Source organism: Schistocerca nitens, chromosome 5 (assembly GCF_023898315.1).
Source record: "Schistocerca nitens isolate TAMUIC-IGC-003100 chromosome 5, iqSchNite1.1, whole genome shotgun sequence".
Lineage (NCBI taxonomy): Eukaryota > Metazoa > Arthropoda > Insecta > Orthoptera > Acrididae > Schistocerca > Schistocerca nitens.
In genome coordinates, this window is record NC_064618.1 from 82,914,062 (window position 1) to 82,941,120 (window position 27,059).

Below are 27,059 nucleotides of genomic sequence, written 5' to 3' on the forward strand. Positions count from 1 at the left end.
CTGTTAGGTACAATCCAACTGCTCCACGTTAAATATGCAAATGAACTATGTAGTGAGAGAGAACATGAAAACTACCTTCCGCAATAAGTCCAGATACTAAAAAGCTCTGCATTGTTGAAATATGACAGCGTCATTTTTCATAAAATAAACACACTGAATCTAATGTCACTAGACCTCTAACTATACATTTCTTCTTCAAAAAGTTGAAAGTAAAGAAGATGGCTGCAACTCTAAAAAAGTGCATGGCAAGTCATTCAAAGCCTATGGCTTGTTTACAAGCGTATCATTTATCATATAATTTGTAAGTAACATAAAGATGAATAAAGTTTCTTTTAACCAATAAAAATTCTCTTCAGTTTATCAGGGCTGATAATACATCCTTGCACTAGAAAATATACCCTAGAACCATGTGGAGAGAAAAAAAAAATATATTCATATTTTTATAAATATCTGCTATGACTGTATTTTTGCACTTACTTCACAAAACAAAGTCTTTTGTATTATTTTAAAATGGAAATGTGTGGGCTTCATACATTTTAATTGGTAACCAGTAATGTATTCTAAATAAAAATGTATCACACAAGTGACATATTGTGCTAGGCCCTAAGATTTTACAACATTTTTTGGAACAACTGACAATGTCTGTTCTGTGGTCCACCAACTATCTTGATGACATCATTGTGAGAGATGCATTCCATGCAAGATCATTAATATAACACATGCTCTTTGTTCTCAGTCTTACATACTACAGGGTTGAAATGCAACTTGGCCAAGTCACACTTTTTTCAATCAACCACTGTGTACTTGGGGCTCGGGGGTTTTCGAGATGGTGTTAAGTCTTTACGTCATCATGTTGTCATGGTAACATCTCTGCCTCACCCTAGAAATGTCAAAAAACTCTAATTATTTTTAAGTAAAATTATTTACAATCACAAATTCATTCTGGGTGCAGCCATGTCATCTCCCCCCAAGCCCCACCCCCACGAGTTGCTCCACAAGAACATTCCCTTTTAGGGGATGCTAGCCAACAAGTGCATTCATGTTTCTGAAGTCTAAATTACAGTTTGATCCTTGTTTGGCTACTTTCCATGCTGGCTACCAACTGGTTTTCACTATGGACACCTCTCAGTATTGATTTCGGGCAGTTCTTGTATAATGATAGGAGGAGGGTTACAAATGTCTGATAACTTACGTGTCAAAAACACTCAACTCTGCTCAGCAGCACTACTCCCAAGTCGAAAAGAAGTGCTAGCTATGCCTATGTGCTCAAAAAGTTTCCCGCATTCTTATATGGGCCTAAGTTACACTTCATAACTGACCACAAGCCTTTGGTTTCATTGTTCAATCCTTTTGCTTCACTGTCCAACAAAGCAGCACATTGCCTCCAGCAGTGGGGTTTGTTTCTGTCTTACTAGAAGGGTTTCCTATTATGGGCCCCAGGATCACAGATGCTGTCACTGCCGATTCGGTTTTGTATCATGTTGTTTAACTCATTCGGATAGGCCTCCAGGCAGGGCTTCTGATTCTTTGCGCAACTATTTTGTCCCCTTTCATCGCCTTTTGGTATTTGATGGTGTCATTCCATTAGCTACGGACAGGATGTCAGCTAGGTTCATGATCCTGGTCACCATATGGCAAGATGTGATTCAGCTCCTACATCAAGGACATGGAGTGTCTCACATACCAAGTTATTGGCCCATCAGCACATGTTTTGGACTGACATTGATGGTGGCTTGGTGCATCTTGTTGTACCATGGCCTCCACTGCAGTGTCCGTGGGAACACGTCGATGTCGATTTTGTGGAACCCTTTCTAAATACTTGTTGGTTGTCAATGCTTTCTCTAAATTTCCATGTTATCCACCCTCCTTTGATGTCAGCCATGGCTATGAATCAGGATCTCTCTCAATTTTTTTTTTTTTTTTTTCTATTGGAAGAGCGTCTTATATGCTTGTGACATAGTTTGTGTCTCAGGCCTTCCATGATTTCCACTCATGTCCAGGCATTCGCCACGTGACTGCTCCTTATTTTTACTCACAATCTCACGAGCACATTCAGTGTTTGAATGAAGAAGTACATCGCAGATTCCTTGATGGATGACACCTTACACACTTCTTGAGCTCCCATTGTTTTACACCAGTGGGAGATCAGAGCCCAACTGAGACAGTTGTCAGCCCTGCACCCTCCTCCATCTGCTCATGCTGCCCCAACAATGTCCAAGGTGCAGCCCTCATTGTAGTTCGCTCCTGGCTCTGCAATCTGGGCTTGGTGGTGTGGCCACCAAAGTGTACACAGACCATGGTCCACAGCTGCCAAGGCTGCTGCCTCTGTATGGCGTGCACCTGTAATGGGCTTGTGGTGCGCTACCATGACCTGCTATGTCTTCGTGCCATGGTGAGGATTGTGGGTCCGCTGAAGCCACCTCTGCCCGCAGCACCTGTCCTGGCCTCAAAGGGTGTCCCTGCTGTGGGGACAGACATGCCCTCCTACCTCTCTCCCTGGGTCTAGTTCTCCAGCACCTGATGCCCGGCCTTCCCACGACGCTTCACTGCCACCATCAATTCCATCACCAGCTAGACTAGTGCCTTCAGGTCGTTCAACACAAGCATTCTCAACCAAGCAGCTGGCGCCTTCACTGTTGGCACAGTCCCACCATGTCAAGTAACAGGATATTTAGATGCTACCAGCGCCCTTGTCACTGGTGCTCTCTTTATCTGCAGGGGAGCGGCCACCATGCATGTCCAAGGCCACACCACTTTTACCCCTATTCATCAGTTCCAGCCTGGAGTCTCCTTCTGACACTTCTATCACCGCCTCTGGCACACGCTGCAGAGGCCACTGATGTTTCAACAGTTGCCCTGACGCTCACATTGGCAGAGCATTGTTTATCCAAGAGGGAAGAGAGCCTATAACCCTGTACGCAACACTTGGATAGGTGCCACAGTACCAGGTTGCTGGCGCACTACACTTCGAATGTTCCACCAATGGCATCTGTGTGGGCTAGTCACCAGAGGCTGCCTGTGGTAGGCCACATGATTTGTGCACGTCACGGCACCCGCCGCAGGCACTCGCCCTCATATTGTGCTCATATTATTTGTCAGCAACTGCTGTATCCATACCTGAATTGTTTCTATGTTTGTGTTTATGTTCTTAACTGCTGTCTGCTTGTATGCAGAAGAAGAACAAACTTTGGTTCATTGTGGCCATGCTGTTGTTTGTGTCTTATGATATGGTACAACAGTGTTCCTAACTTTCTTACCATTAAGTTTGATAGAAAAATGACGACAATCTACATTCCTACAGTGCAGTGATTACTTCAATGTGGATCAACAAGTGCTGTATTTGTCGAAACAGTAGTTGAAACTGCAATAGTGACAGACACAGATGCTGCAGCTGCAATCAGCCAAACAGCAAGAGCAATGTCAGCAGCAACAGCAGTTGCAGCAACACCACCTTGTCAACCAAAGAGCAGAATCAGGAGCTGCTGATACAACATGAGTTGTCAGGAACAGCACCACCACAGCTAGTGCCTTTTGTCAGTTTCAATGAAGCAGAAAAAATATGGAAAATTTACTCCACAGATTCATCAAAAGGGAAGTAGTATTTCCAACTCGAATCATCTGTGCTATTTTACTTTTTGACATAGTAAGCTATATAAATTAGTTCAAAAGTTATGGCTGTCAGCAGACTGCAGTAGCTGAGACTTTTTTGAAATTAGTGGATTTGGTATCTAATCATTGTAGTCAGCAAACTTACATCATAGTCACAATGCTGAAATTTAATCAGTATACCAAACAACTAGCTCAATTTTAGGTGGCACGAGTCTCTGAACTTCAAGATCTGTCTACACAGTGCAACATTTCATGTGAATCATGCAACGTGTAATATGCACGGTTTCTTATTCATATTGTGATAGTTAGATAATCCCCTGGGAACATAACCACCCCTCAGTGAAGCGTTACAAACAACCCAAGCATTTGAAATTGTTGTTTCTGCTCACCAGTCTTTTGATAACAGTTTTGGTACTGATACACTGTCTTGTAGTTATGTTGCAGGTCAACTGAGGACATGCAACTTCTCTTAATTGTCAATATTGTCTACTGTCACAAGCCTACTGGTATGCAGCACCACACACTTTGAAGGGTTAAAGAGTAAATCATCAATTTCAAAAAATTTGCCAGATCCTCTGGGACATCATTGGTCTTCAGCTAAAGTGACACATAAAAGCCATTCCCCCATGGTGTTAACCCATTAGAGTACTCATAAGTTATCAAAATCATATCCCAGGTGCAACAAACACAAGAGAACTGCAACGCAGTGTCTGTCAGCTATCATAGGTATGAACATCTTGCCAGATTGTACCTCAACCATTAGATGTAAAAAAAAAAAGTAGCACAATGTACTTGTGCATGATATTACAGTAATACCAGCAATCAATGGGGCTGATCAATAATAGCCACGAGATGTTCCAAGTCGACAAAAAAGCAGCTGTGCTGCTGATTCACTTGAGGCATACACCAGTGCATAAGCTCGCTGCTCCTGCAACTTTAGCAACAGAATGTCACCTACAGTGCTCAGCTGATACCATTATGGAGCCAGATCAATGTCAAGGCAAGCTACAGACATGTAGCTACAATATTAATACTTCTTGTAATTTGTTTGTTGGTGTCGACTAATATTATTGGGTGGATTATCAGCAATTGTTTAGACCTGGAGCAGATTGCACAAAAAATTTTCAAGTGCATATTTCACTTAAATGATCTACAAAGCTGCATTTGTACAGAGCATTTTCCACAATCATTTGCAATACAGGGCACAGTTAAACCCAAGACAGATAGATTGCATGATCATTTTCAACAATCAATAAACATCATTAATGCTCATAACCAAATATCCAATGGGTCTATTACAATATGCAGAGGTTTAATCACCATAATGCTCAGGTAACAGATTCCTTAACCTGAAGCATTACTCGTAAAAGTGATTTTTGTAAACAGATTTCACCAATGTGTATTTTCAGCTTCCCATAGGTGAAAAACAAGGCAAATACTGGTGTTAATCATGTCTCTCAGTATGTATCACTACAATTAGTCACTGTTTGGCATGGCTAGTATTCCAAAATTTATCAGAGAAATCTCAAACATTCCAAACTGTGCTGCCTACCTTTAAGATGTAACTATAGTAGGACTACTCAAAAACAACATATGGCTAGTCCAAAAGCATTGTTTGTTTGCCTACAAGAAAACGAGTTGTATGACTAACATGGCAAATGTAGCTTCTGTGTGCTGAGCATAAATACCTAGGGCATATTTTGAAAAGAGTAATATGTGAATGTCACTGATAAACTGCCACTGTCACAAAATTTAAAAAAGTCATTTCTGGGTAAAGTTAACTATTAGGGTGAATTTGTACCCCATGTGGTCCACAATGCTTACCCACTAAAGTAACTTCACACTAAAAGTGACAAGTACGAGTTGTCTGAGGTATGTCACCAAGCCTTGCTGAAATTGAAAAATAAGTGTTTTTAAGTTGTGGTCCATAGTGATACTCATGCTGGACAAATATCTCACTCTGGAAGCCAACATATCACAATGCAGAATAGGGGCCATGTTGGTGCACAAGCACACTGATAACAAGGAAGTGATGTGATGGAACAGCAAGAACTTTCACGGTGGCTCACTGTAACTATTAAAAGATTGTCAGATGTATTAATAATTATAAATGTTTTGTTTGATAGTTCAAAGACTGGGCTGATGCACCCTCCACATTAGTCTGTCCTATGCAAGCTTCTTCATCTCTATATATCTACTGCTACCTACAGCCCTATACCCTTTGAACATGCTTACTGCATTACAGCCTTGGTCTCCCTCCACAATTTTTAACCCCCCCCCCCCCCCCCTACACACACACACACACACACACACACACACACACACACACACACACACACACACACACACACACACATATATATATATATATATATATATATATATATATATATATATATATATATATATATTTTTTCTCCTTCCATTATCAAATTGACAATACCTTGGTGCTTCATGCTTTCTTCAATTAAATTTGATATCTCTTGTGTTATCCAAGGATTTCTTTTTGGTCTTGTCCTTAGCCCTATTTGATTGTCTGTTGCCTCCTATACTACTTCATCTGTCACAGCTACCCACTCTTTCTATTATATTATTTTCCCACATTTGAGTTATTCACTGCCTTCGGCTCCCTTTGAAACTCTCAACCACCTCTGTTTCTTCCCATTTATCTGGATCACATCTGCTTAATTCCGACGATAACCAGTTTGGACAAGAAGAGAATAGAAGCTTTTGAAATGTGGTGCTACAGAAGAATGCTGAAGATAAGGTGGGTAGATCACGTAACTAATGAGGAGGTATTGAATAGGATTGGGGAGAAGAGAAGTTTGTGGCACAACTTGACTAGAAGAAGGGATCGGTTGGTAGGACATGTTTTGAGGCATCAAGGGATCACAAATTTAGCATTGGCGGGCAGTGTGGTGGGTAAAAATCGTAGAGGGAGACCAAGAGATCAATACACTAAGCAGATTCAGAAGGATGTAGGTTGCAGTAGGTACTGGGAGATGAAGAAACTTGCACAGGATAGAGTAGCATGGAGAGCTGCATCAAACCAGTCTCAGGACTGAAGACCACAACAACAACAACCACCTCTGTTTCTTCCAATTTATCTGGATCACATCTGCTTAATTCCATACATTTCTGCAAGTTTTTCCATAATGAACTGAAATTCGGATCTAATGTACACCAGAACATAGATGAGTTCCCAGTGTAATGTAACAGACTGAGATTTACCAAGTGAATAATACACAACTAACACAAATCATGATCCACAATAATTTCACTGTGTAAACATATACATATGATCATGCTGTAATTTTTCAACCAACACTAATCTTTGTGTATGACAATTAATTCATAAAAGAAAGTAACTAAATGGAATTCTATTCATTGATGAAACAAATTGCTCTTAGTGTAAATGGCTTTCGGTTTATTAGCTTCCAGCATGAGTTAGGATGGTGTGTTTTGTGTAAAAAAAAATGAGTCACCACTATTCTAAGCAAGTAAAATATTAATTTATTTTTAATAAAAACTTGCCTAACATAATATTAATTGGTAAAAACATTCATTTTACAAAATTTAGGACTGGAAAGCTCTGCATGTTATGAAACTATTTGTGTGACATATACTGTATCTATGTTTTCTGCAGACCATGCTGCCAGAAAAAAATGTGCAAGTTTCTGTTCATTGTAAACTACATAATTTTTTCCTGAAATAATGCTGAAAATATGACACAGTGTCAAGATTCTGTGTAAGGGCCAGTGTTAGGCCAATCAGGGGAATTGTTGAGTTTTTGTGGTGAGTGGTGGCTGTAAGAAAATGCAGTGAAAAAAAAATTATGAAAAACATCATGACACATATGTTGGACATTTTTTATCTCAAAGAGTAAAAACCTAAATTTTAATATGTGCCCAGGGGAAACAGAAAATATACAACTGTTGGACTACTTCAGTGAAGCAGAATAATACAATAACTTGATCAACAATCTTGGACACCCCAATAAATTGAGATAAGTATAAAACCATATAAGAATCAGACCAATAGTGAATCATTTCTTACACAAAGAACTATTTTCCTATCATTTTCAGATAACTTTTTTACATTCAGAACAGAGCAGACTGTCTGAAACAAAATTTAAGTTTAGGTCTTACGTGTGAGCAGGAACATTGCACCAGTAACTGTTCATGAAGGAGCGTCAGCAACAAGGTTATGTCATCGGGTAAGCAGGAATGGACAGAGCACCTTCTGGAAGAACAGACTCGACAGTCAGAGCATTCATCGAGCAGCACAGGTGATGTCCTGTTATTCACCAGAGAAGAAGAAGAAGAAGAAAAAGAGGAAGAAGGATGTCTGGTTATTATGTCAGTAACATTCTGCTCCTGTATCCTCCATGCCTTGCACTGGAGGATGACCAGAATGAAGGCACACATTGCATGTATCCACCTAGAATCAACACTGTGATTGAGCACACCACCACAGACTGTTGTACCTGTGATCAAAGTCACAGCTGGATATGATCAGCTGACTAGCAGTGAAATCAATTTCAGCCGCAACGAATATCAGAAGATACACTCCTCATCCCCACCCCTCATCCACACTCGTCGAGAACGTACACTCCTAGATAAGGTATCTGTATACAACCTAGCTCATCCTTGTTTACACTACAGATTTTGCATGCGGACTGTCTACTAGGTTTACCATTACTTCATGAGTACTAAGGTTAAGATTCAGTTCTCATTTCACTTTTTGGATACATCACCAGCAACTACCACACATATCAATAGACCATTCTTTGCAACTCTACTATGAAAAAATCTTCTGCAGCACCACTGCCACAACAATGCTTAGAAACAAATGCCAGTCTCAGTCTTTACAGTGTTCCTGTCTTTCTTACAATCAGTTCAAATGGAAAAGTTGGTACTACACTCAAGAGCCAAAGAAACTGGTACACCTGCCTAATACCGTGTCGGGTTCCTGCAAGCATGCAGAAGTGCCCAACACGATGTGGCATGGACTCGGTTAATGTCTGAAATAGTGCTGGAGGGAAATGACTCCGTGAATCCTTCAGGGCTGTCCATAAATCCTAAGAGTACAAAGGGGTGGAGATCTCTTATGGACAGCACATTGCAAAGCATTCCAGATATGCTCAATAATGTTCATGTCTGGAGAGTTTGGTGGCCAGCAGAAGTGTTTAAACTCAGACGAGTGGTCCTGGAACCACTCTGTAGCAATTCTGGACATGTTGAATGTTGCATTGTCCTGCTGGAATTGTCCAAGTCTGTCAGTGTGGATAACAGACATGAACGGATTCAACTGATCAGACAGGATGTTTATGTATGTGTCACCTGTCAGAGTCATATCTAGATGTATCAGGGGTCCCATGTCACTCCACCTGCAGACACCCCACACCATTACAGAGCCTCCACCAGCTTGAACAGCGCTCTGCTGACACACAGGGCCCATGGATTCATGAGATTGTCTCCATACCCGTACACATCCATCTGCTTGATACAATTTGAAACGAGACTCATCTGACAAGGCAACATGTTTCCAGTCAGCAACAGTCCAATGTTGGTGTTGACAGGCCCAGGCGAGGTGTAAAGTTTTGTATCATCAAGGGTACACGAATGGGCCTTCAGCTCTGAAGGCCCATATCAATGATGTTTCGTTGAATGGTCCGCATGCTGACATTTGATGATGGCCCAGCATTGGAATCTGCAGCAATTTGCCGAAGGGTTACACTTCTGTCACGTTGAATGATTCTCTTCAGTCATCATTGGTCTCATTCTTGCAGGATCTTTATCCGGCCACGGCGATGTGGGAGATTTGATGTTTTACTGGATTCCTGATACTATAGTACACTCATGAAATGGTGATATGGAAAATCCACATCTTCATCACTACCTCGGAGATGCTGTGTGCCATTGCTCGTGCACCCACTATAACACCATGTTCAAACTAACTTAAATCTTGATAACATGCCATTGTCGCAGCAGTAACCGATCTAACAACTGTGTCAGACACTTGTTGTCTTATATAGACTATGCCGACTGCAGTGGCGTATTCTGCCTGTTTACATATTTCTGTATTTGATTATGCATGCCTATATCAGTTTCTTTTGCACTTCAGTGTATTAGTTTCTAATCACAACTGAACACCTGCTCCACGATGCAGAAAACTGTCATGTGATTACAGAGGTAGTGGGCAATTGTGGGAAAATGCCATGTCATGTGTAAAATGCATTTTTATCTTCGCAAATTTTTTTAGTCAAAATTGGGAAAGGAGTATAAAAAATTATGGCATTATCGCAATGGCAATTCAGAAACATTATGCGACTGTCTTTACATAATTTCAGGGCAAAATGGACAAGCCACATTCACAGGAAACTGTGGCTGTCCCATGACTGAGCAGTGTTCTCTCTGATGATCACACAGAATCTGATGGGGAAACAACATTAGCACTATAGCGTCACAGCCTGAGGCCTCACCTGCAAGTCAGAGGACACAGCGTTGAGGTTCTCTCCACGCTCCAGGGCCTGTATGGCTGCCTGGCGCCTCTCCCGACTCAGGCCCTGGTGCAGCTTGGACCGCCTGCTCAGCACCACACCTGCACCTTCCTTGTGGACACGCCGCCACAGCACTGTCTTTGGTATTTTGTACTGCTCGGCAGCCTGTTGCAGGCTTGCTCCACCTTATGCCAATACATTAGACAATAAATTACTAGCTGAACAGGACATGCTTCATTATGTCTGTTTTTCATTTGTTTCCAGCATTTGAAAGAAAAAAAAAATCAATTAACCATCTCATATGTGTGGCATCTAACTTATAAACTACATTTGGTGTTTTTCTTTCAGGTGCAAAAATGAAAATGTTTTGTGGCTGTCCAACACGTGACCACACTGATTTGTTATCCACAAAAGAAACCAGGTTCTTCTAAATTCACTCTAAAACTTTGGAATGTTTGCCCTTTTGCTTTTCTGATAGTCATACTACACAACAATCTTACCAGAAATTGTAGCCTTGTACAGTTGAATGGTAAGATGGTTGAAATTAGTGGAATTTGTGGTAATGAATGTCAACTTATATTTTGTTTTTACAGTTAATTTTTCCACTTCTATAGTGTTGTTTAGAAGCTTTTTTGCCGAGAATATACCAGGAACATTGATGGATTTTAGGACATGTGTTGGGTAGTTTAAATTTATGTGTTGCTTCATCATTAAATCAATGGATTTAAATATGTTTTACTCCCCTGGCATCATATTCACTGATCTGTTTGTTCAACTACATCATTTTTGTTGCTAAAATTGTTGGATCACACAATCATTCTCTGTTTACACAGTTTCTCTCTACAGATAGACACACTTTTCAGACAAGTTGTCACTCCATTTTTGCTATGTTGCATGACTCATCAGTTGAGATGATCTAGTCGGAGTGCAGATCAAAGTAGTATGTGACATTTCCAAGCTGTATCCTAGAACATTCAGGAATATCTGTAAAAGCTCAAGAACATTATAGAACCATCTTGAATTTTTTATCCCTTGCAGAACACCCTGATGCAAAAGAGACAGAATTACCACCATGTTGTGATGGCGACCATGTCACACAATTATACCTCACAATCACAACACTTACCATCACACAACCACAATAGTGCACAATACGGAACTACGGGTAGCACCTGGCAAAAAAACAGTAATTGGTGGTGGGTGTTTTTCTGCATATTAAAAGGTTTGTACAGAATAATGGACAAAAACGTAATGAAATTAAATTAAATGAAAAGCAAATAGAAAGAAAGCGCGAATAAACAGGAGATAAAGATGAATTTATTGACAACTATTCCATTTTTCGATTTCTTGTGGTTTATGACTGAACACAATACTTTTTGTCCAAACTAGTTCAAGCAATGTAATGTTTTAAAGTAATAACATTTTTTTAAAATTTTTATTCTGCTGGATTACTGTATCTAAAACACAAGTCACAGAATGCGTCATAACATAACCAGAACTTTTTAAAAGAATAACATCTAAATAATAAAACATTTCAATCATTAATATGGAAGACTAAGTTCAAATAACTCAGAAAAAGTATGACTGAGAAACTCAATTACAATCACGCTATGAAAAATAGGAGCACCATATTGGTGAGGGAGAGAGCTTATCCTCTTTATAGTTACATTTACATATCTAAATCCCTTTCCCTTGACCTAAAACTCACACTTTTGGCTTATAGGACACCACTCACTGAAAAGCAGGGCTGTTCAGTTTTCGATAGGCCCACACCCAAAGAAAGAAAACTTGCTAGCTTTCAGAGTAATCTTTTTTCGAGCTAGTGAAAAATACACACACACACACACACACACACACACACTCATAAGCAAAAACATGCACACCTACGCCCTTACATGACGATGAGAGGACATACAGTGACGGTGCAGCATTTCGGCAGGTGGACAGGGTTTTTTTATTCAGGGTTGTGTCAGGTGGGGCGGATAGAGGGATAGAGAAGCAGGTTGAGGGATTGGGGATGGTTGGCTAGCAGCTCAGAGGAAAGCGGCTGCTTTGCTGTCTAGCAATTCGGAGATGCAGCAATGGCAAGTAAACAGGCTCAGCATGTGAAGCACTCTTGTTGGAGCCAGTGAGGAGTGGCAAATGTTGAAGGTCATATAGGGACGTGACTGGGAGGGAGGGACTATTGGAGAAATGAGAAATGGTTCAGTGATGGGTATGGAGATAGTGAAGGATGTGTTGTAAGGGTAATTTTTATCTGTGTGAAGTTCATAGAAGCTGGTGGTAGATGAAAGGATTCAGATGGCCCAGGTTGTGAAACAGCCACTGAAATCGAGCATTTGTGCTCAACTGCATATTGTGCCAAAAGATGGTCAACTTTGTTCTTGGTAACAGTTTGACAGTGTCAATTAATCCTGATGGACAGTTGGTTGATAGCAATACAAACATAAAAAGCTGTGTTTGTAGCAGAGTTGGTATATGGCATGGCTGCTTTCACAGGTGGCCTGGCCTCTGAGGAGGTAGGACTGGAGTAGGAAGTGCAAATCACTCTGAGAACTATGGGACTTAACATCTGAGGTCATCAGTCCCCTAGAACCTAGAACTTAGAACTAGGACATCACACACACCCATGCCCGAGGCAGGATTCGAACCTGCGACTGAAGTGCCTAGAACCGCTCGGCCACACCGGCCGGCAGTAGGAAGTGCAGGGTGAGGGGTTAGGAGTGGGAGTGGCACAGGGATGGACTAGAATATTGCGTAGGTTGGGTGGTCAGTGAAACACCAATTTAGGGACGTTGGGAAGGAACATTGCTAGGATGTCCCTCATTTTAGGGCATGATGAGAGATAATCAAAACCCTGATGAAGGATATGGAACAGTTGTTTCAGTATGGAATAGTTGTTTCAGTCCAGGATTATATTGGAGACTGGGCCTGAAAGCAGTGATGTCATATAGCAGTTCTGCTGCAAGCACCGCACAGCTTTTTATGTTGGTGTGGCTACCTACCAGCTGTCCAGCATGAGGAATGGCCACTGCTTAACTGTTGCCAAGAACAGAGTTGACAACCCACTGTTCGTTCCATTTCATAGCCCTACAAATTATAATACCAGGTATTTTTATGACCTGACTGATTTAAATTGTAGCTCACATGATATTTTGAAGCGCACTTATTTTCGTTTCTGATCATTTAAAGGAAGTTGCCATCTTTGCACCAGTTTGAAATCCTATCAAGACCTGAATGAAAATTTGTGCTTTGTTAATGATGATTTCAGTCCATGAAAGAGACTGCTTATAAATACTGCCAATGAACAATTTGGAGATATTCTTCAGCATCCTCTATAGGATCTGCTGAAGAATCTCTTTTCCCAGATGGGCTGTTAAGTCAAGATTGAACTGTCTGCAGTGTCCATGGAGGCACTTAATTAGTCATTCTTCACACACTCGTGTCTGGAACAGGAAGAAATCTTAACATGTTGTACAATCCTCAGTGCCCTCTGCCATGCACTTCGCAGACATCTGCAGAAAATATATACAGATTATAGTGTGCACAAGAGATATCAATATTACTTGTCTTTTATTAATTTCTTTAATAGTAGTATAAAGCCGAAAGTCATACTGATTAGATTAGATTAGATTATTTTTCGTTCCATAGATCCGTGCTGAGGAGATCCTCGTGGATGTCTTTTTTTTTTAAAAAAAAAAAAAAAGCTGAAATAACAATACTAATAGTATGAATATATACAATACATCATTTGTTTCTATTAAAAAATTCGTCAATGGAGTAGAAGGAGTTGGCCACTAGTAAGTCTTTCAGGCTCCTTTTAAACTGATCTTTATTTGTAACTAAATTTTTTATGTTTACTGACAAATTATTGAAGATGAGTGTTCCTGAGTAGTGGACCCCTTTTTGAACTAAAGTAAGTGCTTTTAAGTCCTTGTGCAGATCATTTTTGTTCCTGGTATTGTATGTATGAACTGAGCTGTTTGTTGGAAAAAGAGATATATTATTTAGGACAAATTTCATTAATGAGTAAATATACTGAGAGGCAGTAGTTAATATACCCAGTTCTTTGAAGAGGTTTCTACAGGACGTCCGTGAATTTACTCCACAAATAATACGTATTACACACTTTTGGACTCTGAAAACTTCTGTTTGACTTGAAGAGGTACCCCAAAATATTATACCATATGACATTATGGAATGAAAGTAGGCAAAGTATGCAAGCTTTTTCATTTTTATGTCACCTATGTCTGCTAACACTCGAATTGCAAATACAGATATGTTAAGGCGTTTCTGCTGTTCTGTGGTGTGCTCTTCACAACTGAATTTATTATCAAGTTGTAATCCCAGGAATTTAAGACTGTCAACCTCTTCTATCTGCTCTTCTTCGTATTTTATGCATATGCTGGGTGGAAACCTCTTACAGGTTCTGAATTGCATATAGTGAGTCTTTTCGAAGTTTAATGTCAGTGAGTTGGCTTTAAACCATTTATTAATATCCATGAAAATATCATTAGCAGATCTTTCTAGAACTACACTTGACATACTATTTATTGCAATACTTGTGTCATCTGCAAACAAAACGAACTCTGCTTCTGGCAGTGTAACTGATGAGAGATCATTAATGTACACAAGAAAAAGCAATGGCCCTAAGATGGATCCTTGTGGGACACCACATGTAATTTCTTCCCATTCTGATGATGACTGATGACTTAATTCACTAGTCCCTTGCACTGACACCCTTTGTTTCCTGTTAGTGAGGTATGACTTGAACCATTTTGCAGCACTGCCCGTGACACCATAGAATTCTAATTTACTTAAAAGGATGTTGTGGTTCACACAATCAAATGCCTTTGACAAATCACAGAAAATACCTGCTGCTTGTAATTTGTTATTTAATGAATTAAGTACATTTTCACTGTAGGTGTAAATAGCCTTCTCGATATCAGAACCCTTCAGAAATCCAAACTGTGTTCTTGATAATATGTTATTTGTGGTCAGATGGTTGAGCAGCTGCCTGTACATTACTTTTTCTAAAATTTTTGAGAATGCTGGCAAAAGTGAAATCGGTCTGTAGTTTGATGGTATCTCTTTATCCCCTTTCTTGAATAGAGGCTTAACATCTGCATATTTTAGCCAGTCAGGAAACGTCCCAGTTATAATTGACTGGTTACACAAGTAACTTAGAATTTTACTAAACTCACAAGAACATGCCTTAATTAACTTTGTTGATATTTCATCGTACCCACTAGAATGCTTTGTTTTTAAAGATTTTATTATGGACGTTATTTCTTTTGGTGAAGTGAGTGATATATTCATGTACTTGAAGCTATTTGTGAAGGCTAGTTTCAGATATTCAAGGGCATTATTTACTGATCCTGAAAGTCCCATTCTATCAGTAACGGATATAAAGTACTTGTTAAATAGATCTGCCACACTATGCCCATCAGTTACTAATGTGTCATCTACCCTTAGTGCTATTTGCTCCTGTTCCTTTCTGGTTCTACCAGTCTGCTCTTTCACTATATCCCATATTGTTTTTATTTTGTTCCCTGACATTGCTATCTTCTTCTCGTAGTGCATTTGTTTAGACGTCTGAATTACTTTTTTTAATGTTCTTGTGTTGAGAGACATAACTGTCTTCCTCCCATGAGACTCAGTCATACCAAAGGCACATTCAGTGCCAGGCAGGATGGTTTTCTTGCTCCAACAAAATCAAATACTATGCTGGCAGTAGTGTGGCTAAGCTACTGGTAGGATCATCTGAGCTGGACAAGCCTCAACAGCTAGAGAAACTGTATCTCACATGGTGGAGGAGAGGGGGGGGGGGGGGGGGCTTAGGCATAGGGAAGCAATATCTCTCAAGGGAGTAAACCCCAAGTAAATATCCTGGTCCTCTGGACTAGGGGTTGGGCCTGGGGGTAAAAACCCCAACCCATACAATGGACTTGTTGCGGATACCATACATTAGCATTGGAAGGATACTGATTATAGGATGTCAATCCAGCAAGGAAAAAGGTCAACAAAAAGGAAAATGGATATTATGATAGCCACTTGGAATGTGAAGACACTTAGGAGACCTGGCAAACTGCAAGAAATTAGAGAAGAAATGGATAAGTATACAGTAAAAATAGTGCCACTACAAAAAATTTGTTGAAAATGACAGGGAACAATAGCATCAGGGTAGCATATGCTGATCTATAATGGAGGGTATATATGCCATCAGGGTACCGGATTCCTAATACACAGGTCAATGAGGGCAAATGAAGTTTCACAGCAATTAGTGATAGGTTTTTTTTTCTTCGAGATTTAGGACAAAATTTTTTAATGTTATAATGATGAGTGCCTACACCACCACAAAGGATGCAGATGATGAGGAAAAGGATGCATTTTACACCAAACTGGAGGAATAAATCGGTGAAGTCCAAAGGAATGATGGGAAAAGAGGCCTTACAGTCTCAATACAAAAGTTGGAAAGACAAAGTGTTCAGAAACATACCTGGGAAAGAGAGCCTGCACGAAGTCAGTAATGATAATGAACTATGGTTGATTCACTCTGCCACTGGGACGGCATCCAAGGAAAGAAGGTAAGAAGTGCATTTGGGAATTGCCAGACAGAGTTGCAACAAATGAAACAGACCAAGTAATTATAGTGAAATAGCATGCAACAGTCATTATGGAAGTTTGTAGCTGGAGAAGGGAAGATGGAGAGACAGACCATTAACTAGTGTGAGTCAGATATAGACAGAAGATACATCTGGTAAGAAAAAGGGTAGGAGAAAAGTGGAACACAATATGCAAGGACTCCAAATTAAAGAAATGCAAGATGAATACAAAAAGATATTAAAATAGATTTTTAAGGCAAGAAGCAAACACATGGAAAGAAGGGGATGTGGAAACTAAATGGGAAATACTGACAACAAGCATCAGTGTAGCAGCAGAGGAAATTCTGGGGAGGGTAGAACACAAAAGAACATTTAAATGGTTTAATGGGAGTGCTTACTGGTATCCAAAAGAGAAGTGAAGTGAGGCAAAGAATGCTGCAACAGAAAACAAGACTAGCAGTGGAAAAGTATAGAGAGAAGAGGGAAAGCGCAGATGAGTTATGCAAAGGCAAAGAAAAGGAAGTATGAAAGAAGAAGACAGTGCAGTTGCATCAAATGAAGAATGATAATGAGATACGAAAGTTCTATGAAAGACCCAGTGAAGTGAGGACAGCATTCCAGCCAAGAGCTGTCTTCTATAAGGATAAAGATGGAAATATAATTGGAGATAAAAGCAAAACTTTTGGAAGATGGCAAGAGTATTTTACTGAGTTACTCAATGGAAAGGGAGGAGGTAACAGAGAAGAAGTCTTGAATGAGGAGGAGTCGCAACCAGATTTGGAATTGAATTTAGAATTACAAGCAGAGGAGCAGAAAGACAAACCACTAGACTTAGAAGAAGTGAAAAATGCAATTAAAAACTCAATGGATAATAAGGCAACAGGAGAAGATGGCACACATTAAAATTTAAGAAAAGGAAAATGGGACTGGTGGTAATGAAATATTAATGAATCTAACAAAATATGCATAAAAGAAAAAATGCCTACGAATTGGCTGCCCTTTATATAAGAAAGTTGTTAAGTTAGAATGCAGCAGTTACCACAAGTTCAGTCTCTTAAGTATAACATATAAGGTGTTCAGAAAGCTTTTACCCTCTGGATTAAAATGCCATGTGGAAAGAATACCTGGTGATTATAAGGCTGGATTTAGGAGCAATAGATCCCCAATGGACCAGATACTTTTCTTGAAGAAAGTGCTAAAGAAATTTTATGAATATGACAAAAAAACTTAATCAGCTGCACATTGATTTTAAATAAATATATGGTGATCTAGATGTGAATAAGGTTCTCCAAATTATTAAAGATTTTAGAATTAAGTCAGCAGAAATGGCAATGGAAGAAATGGCTTGCAAGGTCAGACTAGGAAAAGAGTTATCGGAAGAGATTCCTGTAGAGAGGTGGCTGTGGCAGGGAGATGTGATCTCTGGTTTACTCTTCTACTTAGCAATACAGAAGACACTGTGGTAAATGCCAATAAACCCACAAGGGAACAATTTTTAACCAGCAGGTCTAGGTGATGGTTTACACTGATGAAGTAGCATCAATTGCAAGGAATATCAGAGATTTGAAGGATAATTAAGCTGCACTGAAGGAGCAGCGTGGAAGGAAGAGAATAAAAACAAAACAAAGTACACGGTGATGGGAGATTTTGGTAAGGATAGAGGAGAGACTTCAACAGAAATAAATGGGAAAGAATATCAAAGAGTGGAAGAGTTTATCTAAGTTTGATAACAATAGGACAGCAGCAGAAATTCGAAAAGGGATAGCAAGTGGAAACTGATGCTATTATTCCTTGCAGAATATCTCAAACTCCAGAAATTTTAGTAGGAATACAAAAATCAAAATATATTTCACTGTATTAAGATCTATAATACTGTATGGATCAGAATGCTGGGTGATGACTACAAAGGAAAAAAGGCTGGTTGTAAAGATGGGAAAGGATGACACTGATAAAGATATTTGGGGTAGTGAGAGAGGAAGAAATCAGGAGAATAAGGACACATGCAGAACTATAGACACTTTTTGGTCAGATGAATATTGTAATGAAACTCAAGCAAGGACGGAAAACATGGGTTGGTCATGTACAGAGAATGAAAATCAGTGTGTTAAGTGACTGTAGGAAAGCTCAAGGTGACAAGGAGAAAAGGAAGAACCAGGTAAAGGTGACTTGAAGATACAGAAAAGGAGCTCACAGCTGTGGAATCATGAATTTGATAAGAAAAGCAATGGACAGAGAGAAATGGAGGCAGGTAACAAAAGGGGCTGACCAATAAGTGAGTGACTAAATCAATATGTAACTGGAAACAGTTGTGCATATGTAACAAACAACAAAGTAACTAATGTCATTTTCAATTCTAAATTTGACCAATGTTAACTGAGAAAACTTAGTCTTTCAGGGAAAGATAGTAGTTAGGATCTTGCACCTGAAATTGAAATCTTTATTTTTGGTCAGTACGCAAGTTCGAAGGGCTCAGCATGTATGTTTCATTTCTTTTTAAAATGGAGGGAAAGGTTTATTGAGACAGGAGAAAGGTCAATTTGGCTAAAAGCTCAGTTTCACATGTCCTGTATATTTTATTGAAATAAACTTACACTGTGTCAATGAAATGAACTTCTCTCTATGTGCCCCACTACTGTTGTTTTGAATCGAAAGGATTACCAGTCAGATTCATCCACTTACAAACCCTGCCACAGTGACCCCACTCCAGAAATCTAGTATGATCTCCAGTCTATCCCAGAACCTCTCGCCGAAGCCCATCTCTCTCCTCTACACTACCATTCCCCACAATCCTACTTTCTACATGCTTCCTGAAGTCCATAAATCTAACCATCCAGGACACCCCACTGTGGCCGGTTATTGTGCCCCCACAGAAAGAATCTCAGCTCTTGTAGAACAACACCTTCAGCCTATTACCCAAAATATATCCTACTATGTAAAAGATACCAATCATTTTCTTCATCGACTCTCCAGAGTTCCTAGTCCTTTAACACATGGTGCCCTGCTCGTCACTACTGATGCCACCTCCCTTTACACTAACATCCCCAATGCCCATGGCCTTATCGTTATCGAACACAACCCTTTCCAATGCATGACAGATTCCAAACCAACTGCCTCCTTCCTAGTCGCCAAGACCAACTATATTCTCATCCACAATTACTTCTCCTTTGAAGTCATTGCCTACAAACAAATCTGGGATACAGCTATGGGCACCCACATGCCAACTTATTCATAGACCACCTAGAGGAATCCTTCCTAAACACTCAGAATATCAAACCCCTCACCTGGTTCAAATTCAGTGATGACATCTTCATGATTTGGATCAACGGTGAGCACACCCTATCCAAATTCCTCCAGAACCTCAAAACCTTCTCCATCCATAGCCATCACATCTGTATTGACAAGTGGTAACTCCCAAAATATACTGCAGGTCTCACTGAGGGCTTTACAGATTGTAATTAGCCTCCCACCCTTGTACAAAAACAGATCTCCCGTGCCTTATCTTTTAAGTCACCCACCACCTCCCAAAGCACTGCTGCCCGGCCACAGAGGAGCATTCCCCTCATGACTGAGTACCACCCAGGACTGGAGCAACTGAATTACATTCTCTGCCAGGGTTTCGACTACCTCTCGTCATGCCCTGAAATGAGGCATGTCCTATCCAGTATGCTTCCCACTCCTCCCACAGCGTACTCCATCGTCCACTGAACCTACACAATATTCATGTCCATTCCTACACAAGCCCTGCTCCCAACCCCTTACCTCATGGTTCATATCCCTGTAACAGACCTAAATGCAAGACCTGTCCCATACATCATCCCACCACCACCTACTCAAGTCTAATTACATGCATCATCTATCCCATCACAGGCAGAGCTACTTGTGAAACCAGTCACATGATCTACAAGCTAAGCTGCATCCACTGCGCTGCTTCTACATGGGCATGACAACCAATGAACTGTCTGTCTGCAAGAACGGCCACTGACAAACTGTGGCCAAGAAACAACTGGACCACCCTGTTGCTGAGCACTCCGCCCAACACAACATCCTTCATTTCAGTGATTGCTTCACAGTCTGTGTCATCTGGATCCTTCCTGCCAACACCAGCTTTTCTGAAATGTGCAGATTGGCACTCTCCCTGCACTATATCCTATGTTCCCATAAATTTTCTGGCCTCAACCCATCGTTGGTCATTGTCCTAACCCATCTAGCCCCTTCGTTGTTGCCATTCCAGAACTACACAGCCCTCTGTTCCACTAGCATAGCCAGTCTTTTTACTTCCCTCCTTTTCCACTAACCTCCCCCTCTCTTCCCTGCCTCCATCTAACCTCCCGACTGCACCTAGCTGCCCCACTCTCCACCTCGTCCCTCCACACTCTCAAGAGCACTTTACATCTCCCACCCCAACATCCTCCTTACCTCCAAACAGTTGCCTCTCCCATAATGCCCTGCTGCTCACAGTCTGGCTCAGCTGCCAGAGACTGTGGTCATGTGTGTGAGTTGTGTTTAAGTGTGTGCATGTTGTCTATTTTCGACAAAGGCCGTTTTGGCTGAAAGCTAAAATTCTGACAGTCTTTTTGTAGTGCCTTTAGTGCCTTCCTGCAACTCAGCATCTCCACTGTATGGTGAGTAGTAACCATGCTTTTTATTATATTGTTACATTCTACCATGGATTTTCCATTGTTAATCTTAAGATTTAGTATATCTCAAGAATATTCGACTTCATTACTTGCTCTGTTGTGTTAAAAAGACAATAAAAGAAGAGAAAGCACATATGTTTCTACATTTGTAAGACTGGATTAATGTACTTAAACAAAAAGAAAATTTTCATACAATTACTTTTAGCAATAATGGTACAATCAGAAATAGCAATTCCAAACAAGCTTCGCCATGCACTTAGAAGGAAAGCTACATCTCTGATTAATAATATACAATAGTTCTAAAACAAACTAGTGAACTGCAAAAATCAGTTACTCTACTATGAAACTTTTAATGGGAAAACATCAAAGGAAGCTTATTTTTCTATGTGATGTAATTAAATTCTGTGAGTACAAAATTACTCCCAAAAAATTTATACAGCCATTTAATTTATATTTGAAGTGAAAAATTTCAGTGTGACACATACAATATTGGAGTCCTTAATACACCTAAAAGAATTTCTACTACTGCTTGTAAACTGTCGTACGACTTACTTGATTTTGGAATTAATACCATACCTGATCACAGACACATCTTTTAAGAAAAGAGTATCATAAAATAGTGTCTGAACCATATTAATTGTTTTGGTTTAAAAGCACCAGATAATGAGGATAAGCCATGATAATTCACTTTAATATATAATGAAGCATATTGATCACTGGAGTACAATTCGTATGTGGACTTATAGTCATTATAAGGCAAAGTGCAAAGGGAAACAGCAAAAGGTTACAATGTGACACCCATGATCAGTAATAATGGCCATCTGCAATAATATCATATTTTATTAAGACATTGTAATTATGAGTGCTTCCCCAGTTTCTGGGCTATTCCACAGTGAAAAATTAATGATGAGAAATACTGTAACAGAAACTGGTTTGTGTTGCAAGCCTTGAACGTAAAAATATATATTACTGTTACAAAACAAACCTGTAACAGCTCGAACAGCAGCCTGTACATTTTCTCCGGAATGTTCACGCCTCGTCATGGTAGGAACTATTCCTTTGGCGCATGCTCGTACATACAGAGTTGAGCGTGGTATGCGGTGTGCAGCAGCGGTCTCAACAAGAGGGCGCCCATCTCGAATTTCTGCCAATGCTGCCTCCATGCTTTCATCACTGGTTAAGAAATTGTAAAATAGAAAAAAAAAAAAACCTTAAGTGAAGGAGAAGAGAATGATACATAGAAGTAATGGTACACAGTTTTTTCAATTCTATCTGTATACTTTTCAACAAGAATGTATTCAAACTTCATGTCTCTCCTACCCTCCCGCCCCTGTAACCCCTCTTGCTATACAAGCAGTACATGGAGGAAGACAGTGGAGCAGACCAAAATTCTCTCTTATGAGAAGTTGCAGCAGCAGGTAGTACACAATGTGCTGGAGGAAGATTAATGACTAATGAATCAGTCATGTTATGTACACATTATTTAAATTGTGAGGCAATTGTGAGAACTAGACAGACATTCCTTCTATTTACTTTATGACTTTTTATTTTCTATACATAACAAACGCATTGTAATGCCCCAACTATATTGAAACTATTGGGCAATAACTTTGCATTGGGTCCTTCACTCGTATGTCATCCCCCACCCACCTCCCCGCCCCTTTCAATCAAACCATGGATCTTGCCAAGATGGGGTGGCTTGCATCCATCAACGATACAGATAACAGCACCGTAGGTGGAACCACAGCAGAGAGGTATCTGTGGAGGCACCAGAGAAGCACGTGGTTGATTAAGAGAGGCAGTGATCTTTTCAGTAGCTGCAGGATCAACAGTCTGAATGATTGACTGGCCTGGCCTTTTAGCATCAGCTAATATGGACTTACTGTGCTGGTACTGCAAACAGCTGGAAGCAACGGTAAACTATAACCACCACTTTTCCCATTGGCACACAGCTCTATGGTATGGTTAAATGACGACAGCACCATCTGGGGTGAAATATTCCGAAGGTAAATTTAGTCCTCCATTTGGAATACTCAGGATGACGTCATCATCAAGAAAAACTAAACTGGCTTTATACAGATCAAAGCATCTAATTTTAGATCCCTTCACTGGGTACAAGTGAGAAAATGGGTAGGTTAAACTAAGATACAGTGGGAATTACTGAAGTGTGGCAGCAGGACAAACAGGACTTTCTGCTAAGTGAGTACAGGATGTAAATACAAAACCAAATGGGGTCATACTGGAGTAAGTAGGTCTAATAATGAACAAGAAAAGAGGAATGTTATTAAGTTACTATGAACAGCATAATGAAGGCATTACTTAGCCAAGACGGACATGAGTCCAACACCCACAACAGTACTTCAAGTTTAAATGCCAGCTAACTCTGCAGATGATGGAGGAAGCAGAAGAAAGTATTATGAGATAAAATAAATTACTCAGGTTGTTAAGGCAGAAGAGAACTTAGTTGTGATTGGGGACTGGAATTCAATAGTAGTAAAAAGAAGAGAAGCAAAAATAGAGGGAGAACACGGACTGGTGGAAAGGAGTGCAAGACGAAGGTACCTGGTAGGATTTTGTACGTAGCACAATTTAATCTTCACTAATATTTGTTTTAACAATTACAAAAAAACATGTATATGTGGAAGAGACCTGGAAACACTGAAAGGTTTCAGACTGATCATATAATACCAGTAGTAAGACAAAGATTTTGGAACAAGATTTTAAATTGTAAGACATTTCTAGGGGAAGATGTGGAGTCTGGCCATAGTTTATTGGTAATGAACTATAGATTGAAAATGGAAAAATTGCAGAAAGCTAGGAAATTAAGGACATGTGACCTACATAAGTTAAAAGAACTATAGGTTGTTGAGAATTCCAAAGGGAGCATTGGGCGCCGATTGATTGAAACTGGGGAAAGGAATACAACAGAAGACAAATGGGTAGCTTTGAGGGATGAAATAGTGAAGGCAGCAGAGCATCAAATATGTTAAAAGATATAGCCCAGTAGCAATGCTTAGATATCACAAGAGATATTGAGATTGATTAATGAAAAGAGAAAATATAAAAATGTAGTGAATGAGGAAACAAATATCTAAAAAATGAGATTGAAAGAAAGTGCAAAATAGCTAAGCATCAATGGAAGGAGGACAAATGTAAGGATTTAAAATCATATGTCACTGGGGAAAGATAGATATACTGCCTACAGGAAAATTAAAGAGGCCTTTGGAGAAAAGAGAAGCAACTGTGTGAATATCAAGAGCTCAGATGAGAAATCAGGCTGGAAGGAATATATAGAGGGGCTAAACAAGAGAAATGAACTTGAAGGCAATATTATAGAAAAGGAAGAGAAGTAGATGAAGGTGAGATAGAAGACATGAACTTGTTACTAGAATTTCACAGAGCATTGCAAGATGTACATCGAAACAAGGCCCTCAAGTACACCATATGTCCTCAGGGTTACTGCTGTCCTTGGAGAATGTAATAATTTGCATTCTAGGTGCTGATGGATGTAAATATTACCAAATTTTCAGTTTAACACTAGACTGCCTAGAGGAGGTGAACTGACCATTTATTTTAAGACAGGTACAAGCGTAATCCCAAAAGTAAGGTCTCCTACTTTTTTATAAGTACAGAACTCACTCTGTGTGGCAGTTGGTCACACTGTTACGAAGAGTGCTAGACGCGCTGTGTGTGAACATGCGCACGCCGCGCTGAGGCGCTCAGTCTTGGCTTGGCAGCCGTTGAGAATAGAGCTCCCGTTGGATGTTACCGCCAAGTGCAAATTGCGTGCAGTTATTCAGTTTTTGAACGCAAAGGGCACTGCACAGATTGAAATCCGTCAGTTGTTCATGGATGTCAAAAATGTTCGTAAATGGTGTAGAGTGTTTGCAGCTAGTTGGACCGAAATTCATGACAAACAAAGGAGTGGGAGACTGTCAATTTCTGAGGAGACAGTGTTGAATGTTGAGCAAAGCATGCATGAAGATCGGCAGATCACCCTGGGTGATCTCTGCATTTTGGTTCCTGGGTTTCCCGAAGCACCGCTCAAAGAACTTTAACAGAAACATTGAACTACTGGAAGATGTGCACAAGATGGGTGCCACGCATGCTAACTAAGGACCACAAGCAGCAAGGAGTTGATGCTTCCCGCGCATGTCTTCAATGCCTTGCAGCCGAACAGGACAACTTTCTGGACTCAATTGTCATGGGTGACGAAATCTGAGCATACCACTTTACACTTGAGACCAAGCAACGGTCGCACCAGTGATCCTTCTTCGCCAAAGCCGCGGAAATTCAAACAAACACAGTCTGTCGGTAAAGTCATGACAACCATTTTTTGGGATTGGAAAGGGGTATTGTTGGTCGACTTTATGCCCACTGGGACCACAATTAACGCTGACAGGTACTGTAAGACTCTGAAAAAACTCAAACAGGCAATTCAGAACCGAAGAAAAGGAATGTTGAGCAAGGGCGTACACATTCTCCATGACAACGCTCGCCCACACATCACTCGGCAAACCGTTGCTCTCCTGCAACAGTTTCAGTGGAACACAATCACTCAACCATCCTATAGTCCTGACTTGGCACCCAGTGCCTATCACCTGTTCCCTAAGTTAAAAGAACATTTGGCTGGCAAGCAATTCAGCTCCAATGACAAGGTGAAAGAAGAGGTTCATAACTTTCTGAACAACATGGCGGCGAGCTGGTATGGCATGGGCATACAAAAACTGCCACAGCCTCTACAAAAATGCATAGACAGAAATGGTGATTATGCTGAAAAATAGCTAAATGTTCAACCTGTAAACGGATGTAAATCATTGTATAAATAAACAGGTCTATATACTTATTAAAAAAATAGGAGACCTTACTTTTTGGGATTACCCTCGTATTTCTTCAGTGTGTAAAATAGTCTGTTCCTGTGATTTGACTTAAAATTGTTGTAGAGAGAGTTCAATTTGCCTTAATTAGTCTGCCTTGGAACTACAAACTTTAAGGTAATCACACATTTAACACTGGTTCTCAATGATGGCCAACTGACCGCTTCTCTCAGATATGCATTTGTTAGCCAACAATGATGAACTTCATACAATGTTTCACATAACTGTTTTTGTGCATCTGTTTGCTGTCACTAATAGTTTGACTGGTAAATATAATGGATCACTATCGTAGTCATGACCTTTCTGAATCTTAAATTACAGAAGCTCTTCAGGTATCTCCAACTCAACCTGAAGTAGAGGAGTTTCAGAGAATGCACAATGAAAGTTGCCCATCAAGCAATGAAAATAATCCGCCAGAGCATTCAAGTAGTGATTCACCAGAAAGCAGTGATGATAATGATCAACCAAGATGTTTGATTCCAAGCCCAATGATGGTGTAACCTTTGTAGATAGATCTGTTACAGGTTTGTGGACTTCAAGTATTGGTATTCGTCACAGAAGGGGAGAAAGAGGTATGTTAAATATTAAAATTAGTACAATTGTAAAGTATAAGATTTATTTTTATATTATTTACATCGATTTTTCTCATAATATCTAAATTTTGCAGTTGCTACAGTACAAAATGCTGAAAGGAGAGCAGACATTGGCACCAATAGCTTAGTATTGATGGAACAGCATGGACACACAGTGCACTTAGCAAGAAGAGAGCCTCAGCAAATGTTTATTTGAGACTGCTGGATCTACAGAGAATGCAAAGTGTACTATTAGA

General features: G+C 40.0%; 1 protein-coding gene across 2 annotated transcripts in view; it reads right to left on the bottom strand.

Annotated features, from left to right (window-relative positions):
• The window catches only part of LOC126259639 (protein bric-a-brac 2-like), a 114,547-nt gene that overhangs the window by 53,329 nt on the left and 34,159 nt on the right, over positions 1-27,059 (bottom strand). For both annotated transcript variants that reach the window (XR_007546541.1, XM_049956566.1), the window contains exons 5-6: positions 22,339-22,526; positions 10,094-10,296 (exon numbers count right to left, since the gene is read on the bottom strand). Coding sequence is in view for 1 of the 2 variants with exons in the window: in XM_049956566.1 (XP_049812523.1) it covers positions 10,094-10,296; positions 22,339-22,526 (391 nt within the window). In the remaining variant the exon portion in view is untranslated. The remainder of the gene's footprint in view (positions 1-10,093; positions 10,297-22,338; positions 22,527-27,059) is intronic.